The following is a 20,806-nucleotide window of genomic DNA, read 5'->3' as shown; positions in this document are numbered from 1 at the left end:
CTTCATAAGTGGTCTTGTGGGAGCTTCTGTGCTCATGAGAATCTCACTTGAAAATCTCATCTGAAAAACGGCACTTCCGACAGAGCAGCACTCCCTTGGTACTGGCTTTGGAATTCTCTGCTCCAGTCTCTGTGGTGGGATCTGAATCCACAAATGTGACTTGGCAACAGGAGTTTGACTCACTGGGTGGAGGCTGGCACACGTCAGAATGTATAGTTAAACAATGCTTAATATTGCGCTTCTGTTAAAATGTTGCACTCGTGTTTCACTTGTCAAGCAAATTAAACTTGCATACCTGCTTTTAATTGCTTTTGTCTATTCTTAAAAGCTCAGTGAACTGAACAATGTAATTTAATCAATGTTCAGTCATTTGCTCAATCTAATCTTGCTCCACACATTTTATCCAACCCAAGCTACCTGTCATTTAATTTGTCTTGGGAAATGCATTTTTTTTAAACTTACTTGCTCATGGAATGTGGGTGTCTCTGGCTAGGCCAGTATTTATTGCCCATCCCTAATTGCCCTCGAGAAGGTGTGGAGCTGCCATCTTGAACAGTACCTTCCAAACCCATGACCACTTTCATTGAGAAGGACAAGGGCAGCAGATACATGGGAACATCATCACTTGCAAGTTCCCCTCCAAGCCACTCACCGTCCTGACTTGGAAATATTTCGCCATTCCTTTGCAGTTGCTGGGTCAAAATCCTGGAATTCCCTCCCGAATGGCATCGTGGGTTACTCACAGCACATGGACTGCAAGCAGTTCAAGAAGCGAGCTCACCACCACCTTCTCAATGGCAACCAGAGATGAGCAATTAATACTGGCCAGCCAGTGGTGCCCATGTCCCACAAATGAATAAAATCAACCTTAACAGTCCCTGAGGTGTAGGTGCATCCACAGTGCCGTTCAGCAAGAACTCCAAGATTTTGACCAAACGATAGTTAAGAAATGCTGAAATATTTCCAAGCCCGGATAGTGAGTGGCTTGGAAGGGAACCTCCAGATGGTGGTGTCCCATGTGTCTGCTGCCTTTGTCCATCTTGGGGAGAAATCGGAAGTTTGGAAGATGCCATTGAAGGAGCTTTGTTGAATCCCTGCAGTACGTCAGGCAGGTGATGCACATTGCTGCTACTGTGCTTGATGGAAGGAGTGACTGTGGATGGGGCGCCTATCAAGCGGGCTGCTTTGTCCTGGATGGTGTTGAGCTTCTTGAGAGTTGTTGCAGCTACACTTATCCAGGCAAGTGGAGAGTATTCCCTCACATGCCAGACTTGTGTATTGTCGATGATGGACAGGCTTTGGGGAGTCAGGGGGTGAGTTATTTTAAACTTGCATTGGTAGGCCCATTTGAAAACCTGCAGCTTTATTACAACTTGCCAGCTGGGCTGGAAGGTAAAGCCTGCTTGACCAATATTTTCTTACTTGCAAGTTGCGCTCATATTGTTGCATCGAAGAATCATTTCCTCTGTGGCTACATTTTAAATATAGTCTTGTGTCTTGCAAAGGTGTTTTTTTTAAAACCTCAGCAATGCTCCATAGTAAAACAATTAGCAGCTGACCACCACGCAAACAGTTCTGCTGACCATTTCCAAGTCTGACTGGAGGTTTAGCAGAGACAAGCCACTTGCAGGTTTGGCACCATTAGAAATGTGGACTCTTTGCGATGGACGGATTGAGGTGAATTTTGTCTGTGTGGTAAACCTGTTGCACAGGGAGAGTGCGGATGTGCCAGTCTCCCCTGTATCCTGCTGACAATATCCTGCATCATTCCTTTTCATTTTTATTTCATTTGTCTCTGGCAATGTCTGATGAATTCAGGGACTTTATCCGGGTTGTTTTGAGCTAAATCCTTTGCAGATTTTTGTGCCTCTGCTATGTTGAAATGGCGGTTCTTGTGCAATTTGTTGGTGTAGACTTGCTTCTGTGCTGTGAATCTGATGGACCCAAACCACTTTCTCTTTCCCTATCCACACCCCACCAGACGCAAAGTGCAATGCCTGGGCTCAAAATCTGATTTAATTCTCCAGGCCTATGCTGTGCTTTCTTTAAAATAGTGATTGCCCTGATAATTTTGTACCATTGCATCAGCATTCTGTGTCCAGTGGGATGATTTGCTGATGGGAGTCTTCTGATATTGGAGAGGATGATTAAACATTGTCTGAAGTCACGTGCCAACAGACTCAAGAACAGCTTCTTCCCTGCTGCATCAGACTTTTCAGTGGACTTACCTTCTTAAGCTGATCTTTCTTTACATCTGTGACACTACATTTTGCACCCACTTCTTTCTTCCTCTATCTATGGTATGCTTTGTCTGTTTGGCGCACAAGAAACAATACTTTTCACTGTACACAATTACATCATAATAAATCAAATCAATCCAATGTCTCCAAGTGTGAGACATGCGGCTGCAAAATTTGTGGTAATGGGGGACTGCATTCACACTTGCCCCTGATTTACAAGTTAAAAATAGAGCTCATAATTTCAAGTATCGAATGCATCAAAGGTTTATTTATTTTTGTCAGCTAATAGTTTTCCTCCAAAAGCACTCTGATCAGCTTTTACAGATATCTGTAACAGTAGCTGAAACACTTGGACTTGCTAAATCTGGTCTTCAGGCTGTTCTCTGTAATTAGATAATCAGAATCTAACCTATCTCCTCCGTTGCAAAGATTCACCTTGATTTATTTTAATTCCTTATCTCAAAGCTCACCAGGCACAACACAGGAGCAGCAAGAATCTAACATCCACTCCCACTCTGAGCAGAAGCATCCTTGGGGTTATAGAATCTTTGATTAACCCCTGTTATGGTGTAGGCTGACTACACATCCTGGGAAAGAACGTTGTATTGTATCGTTGGTGCCTCCAATGTGGTTGGGGTGGGGGTAAACATTCTTTGGTGTATGAAGGGTTATGTTCATGTCTCCTTCAACCATGTGGACACTAAGCAGTTCTGAACCCAATTTGATAAATATAATTCATAGCTACCACATTACTCATTGCAACAGCAAAGCCACAGGAGATAATTCACCTTTTGACCTGATGATGATAAATTAAGAGATCAAAGTAATCAGGTTTCTGTAAACAAGATGAATGTGTTTGTCCCATTCAATTCCATCTCTGTAGCCTGAGCTCAAAATGACACAGTGATGTCACAGAGGCCATTCAGCCCATTGTATCCATGTTGTCTCTTTGAAACAGCTGTTTAAATTCTCACACTCCAGCTTTCTCTGAGAGCTCAGAAAATTCATCCTCCCCAAGTACAGTCTAATTGTCTTTTGAAAATTCCTATGTAATCTCCTTCCATCACCCTTTCAAAAATTAGAACAAGATCTTTCAGGATCTTGGAGCAATATGTTGTGGAACCAACCAGAGAGCAGGCTATTCAAGATTTGGTTGTGTAACAAACAGGGATTATTTCATGACCTCATAGTTAAGGATACTCGAGAAAAGAGTGATCATAGTATGAGAGCAAGAAACATTCTGGAGATAAACAGAGGTAATTACGTAGGCATAAACCAGGCAGGAAAGGTAAAATGTTGATGAGTTGATGATTAATACCAGTTGTTTGAGTAGATATTCATCTCTTCACAACTAAAATATATTCCAGAGAGGAAAAGAAATATGGGCAGCATGGTAGCACAGTGGTTAGCACTGCTGCTTCACAGCTCCAGGGTCCTGGGTTCTGGGTTCGATTCTTGGCTCAGGTCACTGTCTGTGTAGAGTTTGTACATTCTCCTCGTGTCTACGTGGGTTTCCTCCAGGTGCTCCAGTTTCCTCCCACAGTCCAAAGATGTGCGGGTTAGGTTGATTGGCCTTGCTAAGAAATTGCCCCTTAGTGTCCAGTGCAGTGGAGGTTAGAGGGATTAGTGGGTATAATGTGTAGGGATATGGGGGTAGGGCCTGGGTGGGGTTGTGTTCAGTGCAGAATTGATGGGCCAAAGGGCCTCTCTCAACACTGTAGGGTTCTATGGTTCATGGCTTAGTGAGGAAGTTAAAGACCACATAAAGACAAAAACTAAGGCATACCTTATTGCAAAGGCCAGTGGCAGGCTGGAGGATTGGGAAACTTTTAAAGATCAACAAAGGGTTGCTAAAAACGTAATAAAAAGGCCAAGGTAAATTATGAAAGAAAACAAGCACAAAATATAGGGAGTGCAGAGGAGGTTTACTAGGCTCATACCGGAGTTGAGGGGGTTGAGCTATGAGGAGAGGCTGAATAAACTAGGCCTGTACTCGTTAGAGTTTAGAAGAATGAAGGGAGATCTCATTGAGACGTATAAGATGATGAATGGGATGGATAGGATAGAGGTGGAGAGACTCTTCCCGCTCAAAAAAGACAGTAGGACTAGGGGGCACAGCCTCAAGATAAAGGGGAGGCGGTTTAGAACAGAGTTGAGGAGGAACTTCTTCACTCAAAGGGTGGTGAATCTCTGGAATTCTCTGCCCGTTGAAGTGGTGGAGGCTGCCTCGCTAAATATTTTTAAGAAGCGGGTTGATGGGTTCTTGATAAGAGAGGGGATTAAGGGTTATGGGGAGAGGGCGGGAAAGTGGAACTGAGCCACGACAGATCAGCCATGATCTTATTGAATGGCGGGGCAGGCTCGAAGGGCTAGATGGCCTACTCCTGCTCCTATTTCTTATGTTCTTATATAAAAGGATAGCAAAGGTTTTCATCAGTATAAGAAAGGAAAGATAGTAGCTAAAGTGAAAGTTGGTCCCTTGGAGCAGTTCTTCGAAGATGTAACCAAGTGGATAATGGGGATCCAGTGGATGTAGTGTATCTGCACTTCTGGAAAGCATTTGATGAGGTGCTGCACAAAATGTTAATGTACAATGTAAGATCACATGGGGTTAAGGGTAATTTATTAGTTTGGACACAAGACTGATGAACTGAGAAGGCAGAGAGTCAGGATAAATGGGCCATCTTCTTGTTGGCAAGATTTAACTAGTGGGATGTCACATGTTTGGTGCTCAGGTCCCAACCATTTACAATCCCTAGATAGAAGATATTATAGCCAAATGTGCTCCTAGTTCTTATGTTTTCATAAACGAAATGAGCAAAATGTCAAAAAACAAAAGGAGGTACAACTTTGATGTTAACTGTAAATCTGAGATTAACCAAAAGTTAATCTCAGGCTCGAGGGACTGAATGGCCTCCTCTTGTCACTGTGCTCTTTGTTTCAAAAATGGTAGGTGGACAAACTTGTATATTGGTCCCTTTAAGTTGAGGAATGTAATAGAATTGAGCAAAAGTTTTCAAACTAAAACTGTAATCTCAAAAGATTTTTATAATTTAAATGATAAATGATATGTCATAAAAATAACTTTTAACCAAAAGACAAATAAATAAAACATAAAGACTAAACAATGAATAGAAACAAAGAAAACCTTTGCTCACCAAGATACTTGGATTGGCATTATTCTCAGTGGACAGATGACCAGTGAGGACAGTCTCTCATCCCCCCATGGTCAATCACTCATGTATGTAGATGCTAGAACTCCAATAAATTCTGTTCACTGCTCGTCACCCGTACAGACATAGTTAACAACATCCTGAGCGTTATCTATGTGTTTGGAAATTTGTTCTTGAAACTTGACATTACCTGCTATTTGAGCAGTAATACGTTTCATGGGAAGTAGACATTGAAGATGATTAATCTCTCTGTAAATCATAACAGATCCACTTGACCATGGAGCCTTAACAGTTATCCATTCACAAGGCCGGCCCATCAAATTGATTCCATTTAAATGATGCTGTGTTTTCATCATGTCCCTCCTGGAATACATTACTCCACATTTACTTATGTCTGGTATGTGTCTGTCTATTCCACCAGTCTAGCCTCCTGAAATGTGTAATTATCCTCCTCACTATTTACTTCATTGCCCAATATTCCATCATCCACAAACGTGGAAATTGTGCTCTCTAGATCCAAGTCCATGTCCTTTATGTAAAACACAAAGGTTCCTTTGAATTGCCTTGTATTTTTTTGTCGCTTTGTCTCTGTTCTGAACAAAATATCATCCTCCTCCTCATTCAGATTTATCAACAAGTTCCACACCATCTTGTTCAAATAGTCTGCAATTGAGAAAATGCACGGTCGAGGTTCTGTCATTGATTCGAGGTTCTGTCATTGATTCAACTGTTTCTGTGAAGACAAAAAGAGCTTGTAAAAGAAGGAATTAAAACTCTCACAGGTCACTCACACATTGATCAAGTACTATGTTTAAAAAACAGCTAGTTTCACTGCTGAAAATGTACAGGGACAGAGTTCTGTTAGCTGGACATGGGATTAATAACACTTCCCACACAGCCACATCCAACATCAGCTAACTGAGAATTGTGCTTAATTTCAGAAAGGCTCTCTTGCTGCTAAAATTCAAAATGTACAAACATTCAAAAGAGGTTTTATTCTGCCTCAGAGAATGTCAGAGTGTGTTTATTTGTTTTGTGTAATTTGAATTGTTAAATCTGACAATAGTTCTAATTTATTCCCTGGGATTGATATTCACTCAGGCCTGAATAAAACTGATCAAATTAATTTCATAATGGTCACTGTTATCATCCTGTCAAACCCCCTCCTCAACACATAACCCACTGCACTTCCTGTCCCACAAACCACACTCCTTTCTCCCATCAACTTCACCACTCTTTACCACTGCCCCTCCTTCATACCCTACACCCTTTCTCCTTAACATGGTATCACTCCTCCTTAACCTCTATTCCCTCCTCCTGAACCCCTTCCCCCCATCCTCAGCCCCATCAACCTTCTCCCCTCCTAAAACCACTCTCCACCCTCCTCCTTAACAAGCCTTCCACTGCTTCTCAAGTGACACAACCCTCCCCTGCTCCTCCTCAAAACCTGCTTAAGTCTGACTATCCCCACTCTTCCTCATCTCCTCACCCTCATCATCCTCCTTCAGCTATCTACCCCCATTATCGCCTTTCACCTCCATTACAACCCCATCTCCTTACCTCCATCATCCCCCACCTCCTTTCCTCCCCACCAATATCCCCAAACAATACGAGTTTAGCTCCCATGAATTTTATTGGACTCCCCACTGGAACGTGACATTCTGGCCTCCTTCTGCACTTTAGGGATTGTACTACTTTTCAACCCTCACCAAAGAGGAAGCCCCTCTCACCTGTGCCTGTGAACAGGTGGACAATTCCTCCTCCCGAGCTGATCTTCCAGTAGCCTCTCTTGCTCGGTGTGGCTGCGCTGTGATCTGACCATTGCTGCCAACAACAAGGGGCCCACACTCTGAATGACAGATGAAGCAACCAACCAGCTTTCGAACTGACCGGAAGCTCATCCTCCGGTCTATGACGGACAGACACTTTAACCAATCAACGTCCAGACCACCACCCCGCTCAGAGTGACAGGAGCTCCAACCAATCATCTTCCAGGGCTTTCGGAAGCCCGCCTACTACTTCTGATTGGCAAGTATGTCAGCCAATCGGTTTCCACATTCACCAGAGACCCGCCTCTCTGTCTAAGTGACAGGCACTCTGACCAATCCGATGCCACTCCTCGGAAACCTGCCGACCTCGACAAGGTGAGAAGCCTCACAACACCAGGTTAAAGTCCAACCGGTTTATTATTAGCAAACGCCATTAACTTTCGGAACTGGTTGTCCCTTCCACCCACCTGACAAAGGAATAGGCAGTTCCGAAAGCTAGTGGCGTTTGCTATAAATAAACCTGTTGGACTTTAACTTGCTGCTGTGAGACTTTTAACTGTGTTTACCCCAGTCCAATGCCGGCATCTCCGCATCATATCTCGACAAGCACCAACAACATGTGGAGCTTCTGCTTCTTGGATTGAATGGTGAACTGTGGAATCGTTGAGAAAAACTGTTTCTATCCCAGTGGTTCTCAGATTGTTTTGTTTGGAAAATCATTTTACAAATGTTATGTTAAAATGGGTGTTAAATATAATTCAATATAATAACGCGAAATGGTTCCAATTACAGGGAACATTAAAGATGTTAGTAAAACAAGTAATTACATACTAATGATTAAAAGATTATTTTGCTGATGTGGACAATGATGAGACAGGTCAGACAAACCAGAAATTAACAATAACTGTGACTCCACTAACATTTTAGTGCAGCAACTGAACAGTTTTTCATTTCGTTAAACATTAATGTCCTATAAATTCGATTAATTCACACATCGTGATCAATACAGACAGATTTTCAAATTCTTACTCACAGCAGCATCACATCATTTACAATTTGATTTGATGTATTATTGTCACATGTATTAACATACAGTGAAAAGTATTGTTTCTTGCGCGATATACAGACAAAACATACCGTTCATAGAGAAGGAAACGAGAGTGCAGAATGCACTGTTACAGTTATAGCTAAGGAGTAGAGAAAGATCAACTTAATGCAAGGTAAGTTCATTCAAAAGTCTGACAGCAGCATGGAGGAAGCTGTTCTTGAGCCAGTTGGTACGTGACCTGAAACTTTTGTAACTTTTTCTGTCGGAAGAAGGTGGAAGAGAGAATATCTGGGGTGCGTGGGATCCTTAATAATGCTGGCTGTTTTGCCGAGGCAGCAGGAAGTGTACTCAGAGTCAATGGATGGGAGGCTGGTTTGTGTGATCGACTGGCTACATTCAAACTACATCTTCAAACTGTCTCAAGACAGGTTGCTACTTTAATGTAAAATAAAACTTCCCATAAACACAGAAGTTTTCTCCCTTCCAGTTTTATTACAAATATCCCCTTGATCATGGCATTCTGGGCAATATTTACAGAGCTGTGCAAACCCATTCCAGTTCATCATTGTTATTGAATCATTCAGGGAACATTATTGAACCATGCTGAGAGTTTGATGTCAGTTAGGCAGACAGCTTTATCACAATTACAAGAAACAAACTAACTGGAGATTAATATAAACAGAAAATGATGGAAATACTTAACAGGCCAGGCAGCACGATAATGGCACTTGTTCACTGCCTGAACCTAAAATGGAGATGACCAAGTATCACAACAACAGCTGCTCTCCCACCCTCTCCCCTTCCCCTCCACCTATGCAAAATAAATGTCCGGCTCACCACTGAAAACTATGACAGCTAAAATGTTCATCATTGTGAAGAAGGGAAAGAATTCTGGAAGACTGGGGAGGAAACCCTGACAGCTGCTCTAGTAGGCCTAGCATTTACTCTTGGGAATTTATACAAAGCGGGGAGCTTGTTATTGTTCTATAACTTTTCTTCCCCTCTTCTTTGTGTTTTTTTCCCCAAACATAAATTACTTTCTTGAAAGAATCCATGGAGATCTCTACCCTGATTCATCTCAAGCATGGTGATGTCCCACCACCTTCTGCCTGTGGAGAAACACTACAGGCAGGAAGGTCACTGGATTTCTGCAGTTCACAGCTGTACCCAAAAAGTTCCTCCCCACAATTAAACTTTTACTTGTTTCTTCTCTCCCCCTCCTTCTTTCCCCCAGCCCTACAGAAGTCATCGCTGATCTTTCAGTTCCCAGGGTTTATACCAGGAATGTTAATCTGGCTTCTCTCTCCACCTGTGACTGAGACCCACACTCATCATCTTTCATGGATAGAGGATTGGTTGAATGGTAGGGGAGGATTGCAACAGACACCTATAGATGCTAAAAAAACCCCCATAAAATAGGATATGGCATTTGACTCATCGATCAACAGTTCTGATACACCACTGCGAAAAACCGCACCGACCTCCTCAGAAGATAAACATGGGACACGGCGAACAGAGTATCCTTCATTGACCAGTACTTCTCCAGAGCGGAGAATTTATGACATCTTCTCTGGAGCCTTCAACATGTCATAGATGAAGATGTACATCTCGCCAAGGCCATCCCAAAATCCCCACTTCTTGTCATCAAACAACTGCACAACCTCAAACACACCATTGTCCGCAGAAAAATACCCCAGCCTTCAGGAGAACAGTGACCACAACACCACAGAACCTTGCCACAGTAGCCTGTGCAAGATATGCCGGATCGTAGACATGGATGTCATCATCCCACATGAGAACACCATCCACCCGGTACACGATACATACTCTTGCCAATTCTTCGCCCACTCTCCGAACCTGTCCAAGTCCTTCTGCAGCCACCACCACCCCCCCCTCAATATTATCTGTCCCTCTGCATATCTTTGTATCATCTGCAAACTTAGCAACAGTGCCTTCAGTTCCTTTCTACAAATCGTTAATGTATATTGTGAAAAGTTGTGGTTCCAGCATTGACCCCTGAAGCACACCACTAATTACCGGCTGCCAACTTTGCCTACCTGTTAAACTACAGGAAAGGATGTCCCAAGGCATGGTTCATTGGGGAGACCATGCAGAGGTTATGACAACGATGAATGAACACCACTCAAGAATCACCAGGCAGGAGTGTTCTCTTCCTGTCAGAGTCAGCAGTCATAGGCATTCAGCCTCTGATCTTCGGGCAAGCATTCTCCAAGGTGGCCTTCATGACACTCGACAATGTAGAATCGCCGAGCAAAAACTGATAGCTAAGTTCCACACAGTTGAGGATGACCTCTACAGGGATTTTGTGTTCATGTCACACTATCTGTAACCCCCACGACTTGCCTAGGCTTGCAAAATCTCACTAACTGTCCTGTCTGGAGACAATTTACACAACTCTTTAACCTGCGCTTAACCCTCTCTCCACTCACATTGTCTGTACCTTTAAGACTTGATTAGCTGTAAAGACTCGCATTCCAACCATTATCTTGTAAATTGAGTCTGTATCTATGTATGCCCTGTTTGTGAACACAACTCTTCACTCACCTAAGGAAGAAGCAACACTCTGAAAGCTTGTGCTACCAAATAAACCTGTTGGACTTTAACCTGGTGTTTGAGACTTCTTACTGACTGGCAGAAGGCAGAGAGTGTGGATAAAGCGGTCTTTCTCAGGATGGCAGCCAGTAACTATGGTGTGCCTCGGGGTCAATGCTGGAACCACAACTTTTCACAATGTACATTAACGATTTGTAGGAAGGAACTGAAGGCACTGTTGCTAAGTTTGGAGATGATACAAAGATATGCAGAGGGATAGGTAATATTGAGGAAGCGGTTGCGGGGGGGCGCTGCAGAAGGACTTGATCAGGTTAGGAGAGTGGGCAAAGAAGTGGCAGATGGAATACAATGTGGAAAAGTGTGAGGTTATGCACTTTGGAAGGAAGAATTGAGGCACGGACTATTTTCTAAATGGGAAAATGCTTAGGAAATCAGATATACAAAGGGATTTGGAAGTCATTGTTCAAGATTCTCTTCAGGTTAATGTGCAGGTTCAGTTGGCAGTTAGGAAGGCCAATGCAATGTTAGCATTCATGTCGAGAGGGCTAGAATACAAGTGCAGGGATGTGCTTCTCAGGCTGTATAAGGCTCTGGTCAAACTCCATTTGGAGTTTTGTGAGCAGTTTTGGACCCCATATCTAAGGAAGGATGTTCTGACCTTGCAAAGGGTCCAGAGGAGGTTCACAAGAATGATCCCTGGAAAGAAGAGGTTGTCATATGAGGAACGGTTGAGGACTCTGGGTCTGTACTCGTTGGAGTTTAGGAGGGTGAGGGGGCATCTTATTGAAACTTACAGGATACTGTGAGGCCTGGATAGAGTGTACATGGAGAGGATGTTTCCACTCGTAGGAAAAACTAGAACCAGATGGCACAACCTCAGGCTGAAGGGAAGATCCTTTAAAACAGAGATGAGGAGGAATGCCTTCAGTCAGAAAGTGGTGAATCTGTGGAACTCTTTGTCGCAGAAAGCTGTAGAGGGCAGACCATTAAGTGTCTTTAAGTCAGAGATAGATAGGTTCTTGATTGATAAGGGGATCGGGGTTATGGGGAAAAGGCAGGAGAATGGGGATGAGAAAAACATCAGCCATGATCGAATGGTGGAGCAGGTTTCAAGTGGCCTAATTCTGCTCCTATATCTTATGGTCTTACAGCTCACAGGGCGCAGAGAGGCGGTGTGAAGTTATGGGATGGATTTGTTAATGATCTTTACTCCAGCAGATTGTCAGTGGTGCAGGGTTTTCCCCATTGTCATTCCATCCCGGACTGTAAAAGGGAAAGATTTGCTCAGTGAACTTGTGGGTAAAAGTGTGGAAATGGGACATGTTATCTGCATTGTAAAATGACACGTGTCCACGCTCATAGTCCAGATAAATTCCGATCTTCTGGAATTTCACTCCTGGAGTGAAGGAGGTGCATGATGGGGAAGTAAGGGCAAAGCAACTGCTTCTGGGATTCAGCCCCACAGCCCAGTACCCAAACTCAGGGCTCAGGTCGATTGTCCCTTTCCTCTCTGCAGACTCTCGGGCTACTCCCAGCCGCCACCAAGTCTTTTTCCCCACTTCCACCTCCCAGTAATGTCTCCCTGATGTGAATCCCTCTGATCCCAGAATGAAGGGCCAGGAATCAAACCTCTCCGGGGTGTCAGGGAGCGGCTGCCGTTTGTCTCCAAATCTCACACTGGTCCGATCCTCAGACAGGATGAGGTGGGGATGGGCTGTGTTTGGATTCAGAGTCAGAAAGGCTGGAGCTGGCGGAAAGTTAAAATAACACAGTCAGTGATTTAGTCAGATGAAGAGAGCAGAGTGTAAGAAGAGGGGTAGAATCCCACAGGGGGAAACAGAAGGAGTGAGGAGAAGAGAGCACCGTGAGGTAAAGAAGTGAAGGGAGAGGACAATAAAGTGTAGGGGAGATATGAGCTTCAAGGAAAGAAATGGGATAGGAAGCAAATCTAGGGGGTGAGAGAGAGGGTAGAGGAGAGAGATGAAAGCTGAGAATGAGGTTGAGAAGAGAGAAAATGGAGCAGAGAGGGGGGAATAGAGAAGTGGAAAGAGCTGGAGTCAAGAGATGGAGAATGGGATTGGAGAGGGATCTGGTGTCTGGAGAGTGTGGAAGCAGAAGAGAGTGAGAGAGAGCAGTATGACAAGGAAATCAGGGGGGTGGATAAAAAAGAGAGGGGAGGACAGAGAGAGCAGGAAGGTGGCAGGAAGTGTCTTGAAAGCTCTCTAACAATGAGATTGGGGGAGCAGAGAATGCAAGATCAGGGAGAGAAGGACAATGTGAGTGAGAGAGTGAGCATGAGGGTGAATGTAAAAGTAGAAGAGTGTCAGAAAGATGGAGGGGTGTTAGCAAAAACAGGAAGATGGGAAAGAGAATGAGTGCGTGAGAGAGAGTGGGAAAAGGGAGGGAATGTGCAAGACGGGAGTGGGAGAGGGGGGAAGAATGTGGGAGAGGGGGGAAAATATTCAAGCTGAGGTGGGGAAAGAAAGCAGAAAGGGCAGGAGAAAAATTGCTGGAAAGAGAAAGGAGAGAGAGGCGCACGGGGAATTCTTCAAGGAGAGGTAAATCAGAATGATGAGGGAAGGGGGAAGGAGATGAAGTGGAGAGAGTATATGTTGGCAGAATAGAGAATGGAAGGGGCTAAGAGAGAGAGGGAAATATAGTGTGCAGGTACAACATTAAGAAAAGGCAAATAGGATATTACCATTTATTGCAAAAGGACCAGAGTATAAAAGTTTTGTTGCAATTCAGAGCATTGCAATGTCAGAACATTGAATACAGGAGCTGGGACGTCTTGTTGAAATTGTACAAGACATTGGTAAGGCCACACTTGGAACACTGTGTACAGTTCTGGTCACTTTATTATGAAAAATATATTATTAAACTAGAAAGAGTGCAGAAAAGATTTACTAGGATACTACCGGGACTTGATTGTTGAAGTTATAGGGAGAGCCTGGATAGACTGGGACTTTTTTTTCTCTGGAGCATAGAAAGCTGAAGGGTAATCTTGTAGAGGTCTATAAAATAATGAGGGGCATTGATAAAACAGATAGTCATTATCTTTTCCCAAAGGTAGGGGAGTCTAAAGCTAGAGGGCATTGGTTTAAGGTGAGAGGGAAGAGATATAAAAGGGTCCGGAGGGGAAATTTTTCAATCAGAGGGTGGTGAGTGGCTGGAACAAGCTGCCAGACGTGGTAGTAGAGGCGGATACAATTTTGACTATTAAAAAGCATTTGGACAGTTATATGGGTAAGATGGTAGAGAAGGAAACGGGCCAAATGCAGGCGATTGGGACTAGCTTAGGGCTTTAAAAAAAGGATGGCATGGATAAGTTGGGCCGAAGGGCCTGCTTCCATGCGGGAAACCTCTGATTGTATAACGTGTTGGTAAGACCACACCTGAAGTATTGTGTCCACTTTTGGTCTCCTTATTTGAGGAAGGATGTGGTGGCACTGAAGACAATTCAGAGGAAGTTCATCAGATCGATTCTGGGGATGAAAGGACTGAAGAGTGAAGAGAGATTAAACAGTGTGGACTTATACTTGCTGAAGTTTATAAGGATGAGAGGGAATCTGTTCGAGATGGTACACACTGCTGCCACTATTCATTGGTGACCGACAGAGCGGGTGTTTGAGGTGACAATCAAGCAGGCTGCTTTGTCCTGGATAGTGCCATGCTTCTTGAGTGTTGTTGGAGTTGCACCCATCCAGGAGGATATTCCATCACACCCCTGACCCAGAAGCAAGAGCAGAGGAAAAGAGAGTGGGGATGTGGGCATAGACGAGGAGAGTGTGGGAAAAGGGGAGATTGTTATGGAAGACTGAGAGATCAGAAAGGATTGGTGAGAGTGTGAGCGGATGGAGTAAACAGAGAGAAAAGTGAAAGGGACAGCACATGTGATACAGTGGGGAAGAGGGTAGGAGGATGATGGGAGAGATAAACCTGGAGTAGAAGGAGGCAGAATAGTGTGAGAGTGAGTGGAGTGAGGAAGAGTGGAGTGGAAGGGGATAGAGTGATTAAGAGGATGGACAGGTGTGTGTGTGTGTGTGTGTGTGTGTGTGTGTGTGTGTGTGTGTGTGTGTGTGTGTGTGTGTGTGTGTGTGTGTGTGTGTGTGTGTGTGTGTGTGTGTGTGTGTGTGTGTGTACATCTGTGTGCGCGTGTGTGGGGCACAGGAAATGTAGGTGGTAGGTTGGGGATAGGGAGAGAGAACACAGAGAGAGGGAAAAGAGGGGAGAGAGTGAATAGAAAAAAAGGGGCGCTTGGGAGAAACACATGGAGGAGGGAGATGGTGAACAGGGTTAGGGAAAAGAGAGGGGATATGTGGACAGGGGACAAGGTGGACAGCGGAGGACAGAGCGTGAAGGTGTCAGGCACTGATGCCATGTGACTTCATCTTCTGTATCAGCTTGCCATGAGAGGCCTTGTCAGATGCTTTGCTAAAGTTCATGTAGACAACAACCATTACCTTGTCCTCATCACTCATCTTTGTAACTTCCTCAAAAAACTCAATCAATTTTGAGAGACACAATTCCCCTGCACAAAGCCATGCTGCGTATAGCTAATAAGTCCAAGCTCAGTGCACACTGGAGGAGCAGCATCTCATCTTCTTGTTGGGCAAGTTACAGCCATCTGGACTCAATGTTGACTGTGGCAATTTTAGATTTTGACCTTTCACGTCCATCTTAGACCAGCTTTTCAAAAACAAATTCCATACATTTACTGCCTTAATGCCAACATGCCTCCTCATACTCCCTGCTCTTCCCTCAACAATCCACAGCAGGCCATCTGCCTTTTGTTCTTTAAGTTGCTACTTCTTGTAGTTTCTACTGTTTTAAGACATTTTCTGTCCTTTCAGTTCCAACGAAGAATCTATGACTTGATCCTAGTTTAGTGTTTCCGGAGTCCTCTGTTCTTGTTACTGATTTGATCTCTGCTGTTTTCATCCAAACAAAATGTACTCTGCAGATATGACCCACACATCACTCTGTTGATGTGGAGCAACAGGAAATACCAACATCCGGAGAAAAGCAGGAAGAGAAAGAAAAATGAGAAAAGGAAAATGAAGATGGTGGTTGGGAGTGGTGGGCACTGCTTCAGAAACGAAGAAGATTGAAATGATTAACTTTTAATTAGCTAAGGGAAACAATGTTACAAAGCTGAGTGAAGAAAACAGGAAAGACGGGATAGACCAGGAAGTCAAGCGACCAAGGGACAGCAAGGGTCTGGTTCAGTCTGAACCAGTGGACAAGGAGGGGTAGAGTTGGTGACATTTTCCAAATACAATTGCATAAAAACTTTCCTACTGCTTAATTGAAGAAAATCTGTCCCTTCCATTGCCAAATTCCAGATAAATTGACGAGATGTTGGCAGTGAAAATGTTTGGCCAGGTGGTAATGAGGTCGAGCAGGGGTCATTGATGTACATCAGAAAACTGACCATGTTTCTGTTGGTGAGGTTACCAAGTGGCAGCAAGTAGATTACATGTTTAAGAGACTCCTGTGGTGCAGAATGAATGAGAAATGAAACCAGTGCCGGTCATATTGTGGAGGCAATTGAACAGGCAAGGCTGAAACTGAGGAAACTCAGTGCCACAGATTAGGACAACCAAGGAAATATTTTAGAGAGGAATAAGGATCAGAGAGGCTCAGAGGGATGAGGAGTGATAACGTTCTATATTTGTTGTCATAGATTACACGAATCTATCGACTGAATGGAGCTAGCTAGTTTTAACCCTCCTCCGCAGCTCCTTCCCTGTAGGCGAACCCACACTCACCTAATAAGGGAGCTCATACTCAATGAGGCCCATGGAAAGATCTATTGAACCACCTGTGGTCATCATGACATCCATTAAACAGATCAGCCACCGGTTAAGAGCATTCTTTGGTGCCAAAAAAGTCTGCCTGATACATAGTCATAAAATTTCACCCAGACTGACAGACAAGTCATGTCTAGAAATTCTAACTCACATCCTGAGATTGATGCCCTATCCCTCTGGTTATACAGATCCCTTCACTCCTTTGACACACAGTGCTGGTGACTTCAGCCACTTAGCCAGAGGCACCCACAAGAAACCAAATTATAATTGTGAGTCTCCGAGGATTAACAAGCAGAAAAGTGAATATTTAAACTGGGACCTTGGATTTGAAATCAGGAAAATAAATACAAGATTTTTACCGGGGTTAATGTAGTTGATCATTTCTCTCCATGCTGTGTACTGTAAAGGACCACTGAACTTTCCACGAGACAGGGAAACAGCAGTCACTGAGAGAGTGTAAACCTCATCACTAATCCTGTAAGAGTTAAGCAAGTGATGTTATAAATGTTTTAGACTATTTAGGAATTGAAGTAAATGATCAAACATCCCAAATGATCAAACATCCCAAATGATCAAACGTCCCAAATTCACTTCTCATGTCAGACTGAATGTGGTGGAAAGTGAAACAACCATGGAAGGAACTGCTGGGGGAGGCCGAGATGGATTATCCACTTAGCAGTTCTGATTGAACCATGTCTTTTGCACTGATGTGCTGGGCTCCTCCATCATTGAGGATGGGGATATTTGTGCAGCCTCCTCCCCCAGTGAATTGTTTCAATTGTACCACCCTTCATGACGTATAACTGGATGTGACCGGACTGCAGACCTTAGATCTGATCTATTGGTTTTGGCATTGCTTAGTTTTGTTTATCATTTGCTGTTCTAACGTTTTGCATGGAAATTGTCCTTTGTTGTAGGTTTAGTAAGTTGACACATCATTTTAGGTATGCCCTAGGGGCAGTACGGTGACAGAATTGCTGCCTCACAGCGCCAGAGACCCGGGTTCAATTCTGGCCTTGGGGGACAGTCTGTGTGGAATTTTCACATTCTCACTGTGTCGGCGTTGGTTTCCTATGGGAGCTCTGGTTTCCTCTCGCGCTCCAAAGATGTGCAAGTTTGGTTGATTGACCATGTTAAAATGCCCTTTAGTGTTAGATGGGTTTGCTATGGTAAATGTGCATGTTACAGTAGGGATGGAGCGGGAGAGGGCCTGAGTCAGAAAGTCGGTGCAGACTCGATTGTCTGAAAGGCCTCCTCTGCACTGTAGGTATTATGCGGTATTGCTCAAGGCATGCCCTCCTCACACCTTACTGAATCACGTTCGATCCTTTGGTTTATTGGTTTGCCATGAGCTAACAGATTATAGTTGAGTACAATTCTGCTGCTGCTGATGGTCCATCGCGCCTCACAGATGCCTGGCCTTGAGTGGCTAGATACATTTGAAATCTATCCCATTTAGCACAGTCGTAGTTCATTTTTGATGTCACTGCAAAGAAAACACTCACGTGTGAACCATCGGCCGTATCGTCACTCACCTGTAAACCCTTTTTAAAATATAATTATTGCACTCAAAAAAAAAAGAGGGATCCGCAAACAGCCATATCAACCCGTTCGAGATATTTAAATTGGACAAACATCTGTAAAGTTTTAGTAAAGAATATGTCTTACCTTCTCTTCTGATAAACTTCCTCCTGAAATAAATAAATCACCAACAGTAAGAATGACAATAACAGATTTCAAGACGGCGATGGAGGAGGGATATGAGGCCAAATACGGTAATTGGGACTAGCTTAGTGGTCCAAAAAAGGGGACAAGTTGTGCCGAAAGGCCTATTTCCTTGCTGCAAACCTCTATGACTCTGTAACTCTCTGGTGAAATGAACAGACACAGGGCACAAATGATTTAACACAGAAGTGTAAGTGATATATTTTGGATGGAAAAATGAGGAGAGGCAAAGAAACTAAATAATACAATTTAAAAGGAATACAGGAACAGGGAGGTCGGGAGGATCAAGTTCACAAATCTTCAAGACAATCGTAGAAAAATAATTTTTCTTTTACCATTGAATTGTGATGATCTTCAGTGTGCAGATTGACATGATGGAGAAAGCCGATTCAATCGGAATTTTAAGATATGGAAACATTTGCCCCCGTCAGAATAAAGAGCCAGGCAGAGAGCTCTTTCACTGAGCTGGCACAGGCAGAATGAAGGGAATTGTGTCCTATGTGTTGTAGAATTGATGATATCATTAAGATGTCCTTTGTATCAGATACTGGAACACAACATCAATCCCACTTGCAGGCAAAGTGAATCTCAGACGCACCATATCAAACACACCCACACACTCACAATATGGAATGGGAACTGAATTACAATGTCATTTTCAGGAGGAAATTATACTACTGAAGCAAGGAAATAATTCCAACCAAATGCCCAGATCAGGACAGCTCATCCCTGGAAGGTTGCCGTTATTCCTGAGATCCTGCACAATGTGGGAGTGGTAAGTTAGTGCAGCACAGTGGCACAATGGCTAGCACTGCTGCCTTACAGTGCCAGGGACCCAGATTCAATCCCAGTCTTGGGTCACTGTCTGTACTGAGTCAGCACATTCTCCCAGTGATTTCAGTGGTTTGCTCCTGTTTCCTCCCACAGTCCAAAAGACATGTTGATTAAATGCATTGGCATGCTAAAGTCTCCCTCAGTGTACCAAACAGGCATTGGAATGTGGAGACTAGGGGATTTCCACGGTAACTTCAATGCAGTGTTAATGTAAGCCTACTTGTGACTAATAAATAAACTTCACGACTGCAGAAAATGTTCGAAGTAGACACAAACTCAGTTTAATTCTGATCCTTCTGTTTGTAAACTCTTTAGACTTATTATCAGTTATATTGTGTCTGTGGTAAATTTCAATAAAGGGCCTGCGATATATTAAATTAATTCAAAATGTCTTCATTTTTCAGTAAATTCTATATTAATTTCAGGGTTCCCATCAGTTATATAGTGCCTGTGTGAAGTTTCCCTGAACTGAGCCGCAATATATTCCCTCACCTTCAGAAATATCAGATCGTCTTTTTGCTCCATCTGTTTCTGCAACTTTGAGAGTTTCTCCTCGTAAGAATTTAACTTCTCCTGAATCTCTCGAAGTTTTCTCTCCATTGGTTCCAGAATCCTCTCCTCTTCTTCCCTGAGATCTCTGAGTAAACGCTGCTCTTTCTCAGTGAGAATCTGGTGCATTTTAGTGAACTCGGATGTGATGTGGGTCTGCAGACTGCTCGACTGTTCCTACCCAATGAAATGTGAAACATAATTAATGTCCCGCGATAAAGGGAACAAAACTAACCGAGATCCCGGAAAATCAGCACAGGGAGACTTTACCTGAACTTCAGAAATCTTCCCTTTCTGTTTCTGCTCCATTTCTAGAATCACCGATTTCTTCTCTGTGAGAGAATCTAAGGAAGATTTCAGCTGATCCTGGAATTGGGAGAGAAAATCACAGAATAAAAGTCTCAGAACAACTAGTTGTCACAAAACAATCAAGCGATACAATTTGTTCCCTCTACCTTGTACATTTCAACAGCTTCTTTAATCTGCAGAAAGCGGTGCTCTCTGTGTTCCTCCGCAGTCACACAAATCAGACACATCAATTTCTTGTCAGTTTCACAAAACAGCTTCAGTTCTTCCTGATGTTTCTCACAGCGAAGTTTACTTTCCTTCTCTTTCGGATTCAGCTTTAATTGTCGAGCTTTCTCGGCCAGATTCGCTAAGGCCCGACTTCTTCTGAGGTTTCTTTGCGGAAACTCCTCTCTACATTCCGGGCAGGAGTTTATCTCCTTCTTTTCCCAACTCTGGGTGATACAGGAGCGGCAGAAGTTGTGTCCACAATCCAGCATTACCGGATCAGTGAAGAAATCGAGACAAATTGGACAAATTGTCTCCTCATTCAAACTCTTGACCAGCTGCTTCGAAGCCATGTTCACTCTCAGCACTTCCTGATTCAAACCGGTTTAACTGTGGGATCCAACTGCATTCCTGAACACCTTCAGTTCCAGATTTCCTGATGACATTCATTGCGATTATAAATTGATCTCTGTCCTCCCGGCTATCACACGCGTTGATAAATCCTCGCTCAGTGTGATGGAGAAACAGTTGGAGCGTGGAGGGGAAAAATTACAATCCGTCAGGGGCG

The 20,806-nt window shown here is 43.6% G+C and overlaps 1 protein-coding gene and 1 long non-coding RNA gene across 3 annotated transcripts in view; both read right to left on the bottom strand.

Moving 5' to 3' along the window:
• Positions 1–6,113, bottom strand: part of LOC145348177 (uncharacterized) — a 36,393-nt gene extending 30,280 nt beyond the window's left edge. For both annotated transcript variants that reach the window (XR_013887920.1, XR_013887921.1), the window contains exon 1: positions 5,399–6,113. This is a non-coding gene — a long non-coding RNA (uncharacterized LOC145348177). The remainder of the gene's footprint in view (positions 1–5,398) is intronic.
• A 4,992-nt stretch (positions 6,114–11,105) lies between these two features.
• On the bottom strand, positions 11,106–20,806 carry LOC145348185 (zinc-binding protein A33-like). The gene is made up of 6 exons (XM_080196378.1): positions 20,181–20,806; positions 19,996–20,091; positions 19,669–19,902; positions 18,286–18,308; positions 16,977–17,092; positions 11,106–12,551 (listed from the first exon to the last, which is right to left on the bottom strand). The coding sequence occupies exons 1-6, from the start codon at positions 20,589–20,591 to the stop codon at positions 12,001–12,003; spliced, it is 1,431 nt and encodes a 476-aa protein (XP_080052504.1). The 5' UTR covers positions 20,592–20,806; the 3' UTR covers positions 11,106–12,000.

This window comes from Carcharhinus amblyrhynchos, chromosome 9, assembly GCF_965287045.1.
Source record: "Carcharhinus amblyrhynchos chromosome 9, sCarAmb.v2.hapA, whole genome shotgun sequence".
Taxonomy (NCBI): Eukaryota; Metazoa; Chordata; class Chondrichthyes; order Carcharhiniformes; family Carcharhinidae; genus Carcharhinus; species Carcharhinus amblyrhynchos.
This window is presented reverse-complemented; position numbering and strand designations above follow the sequence as displayed.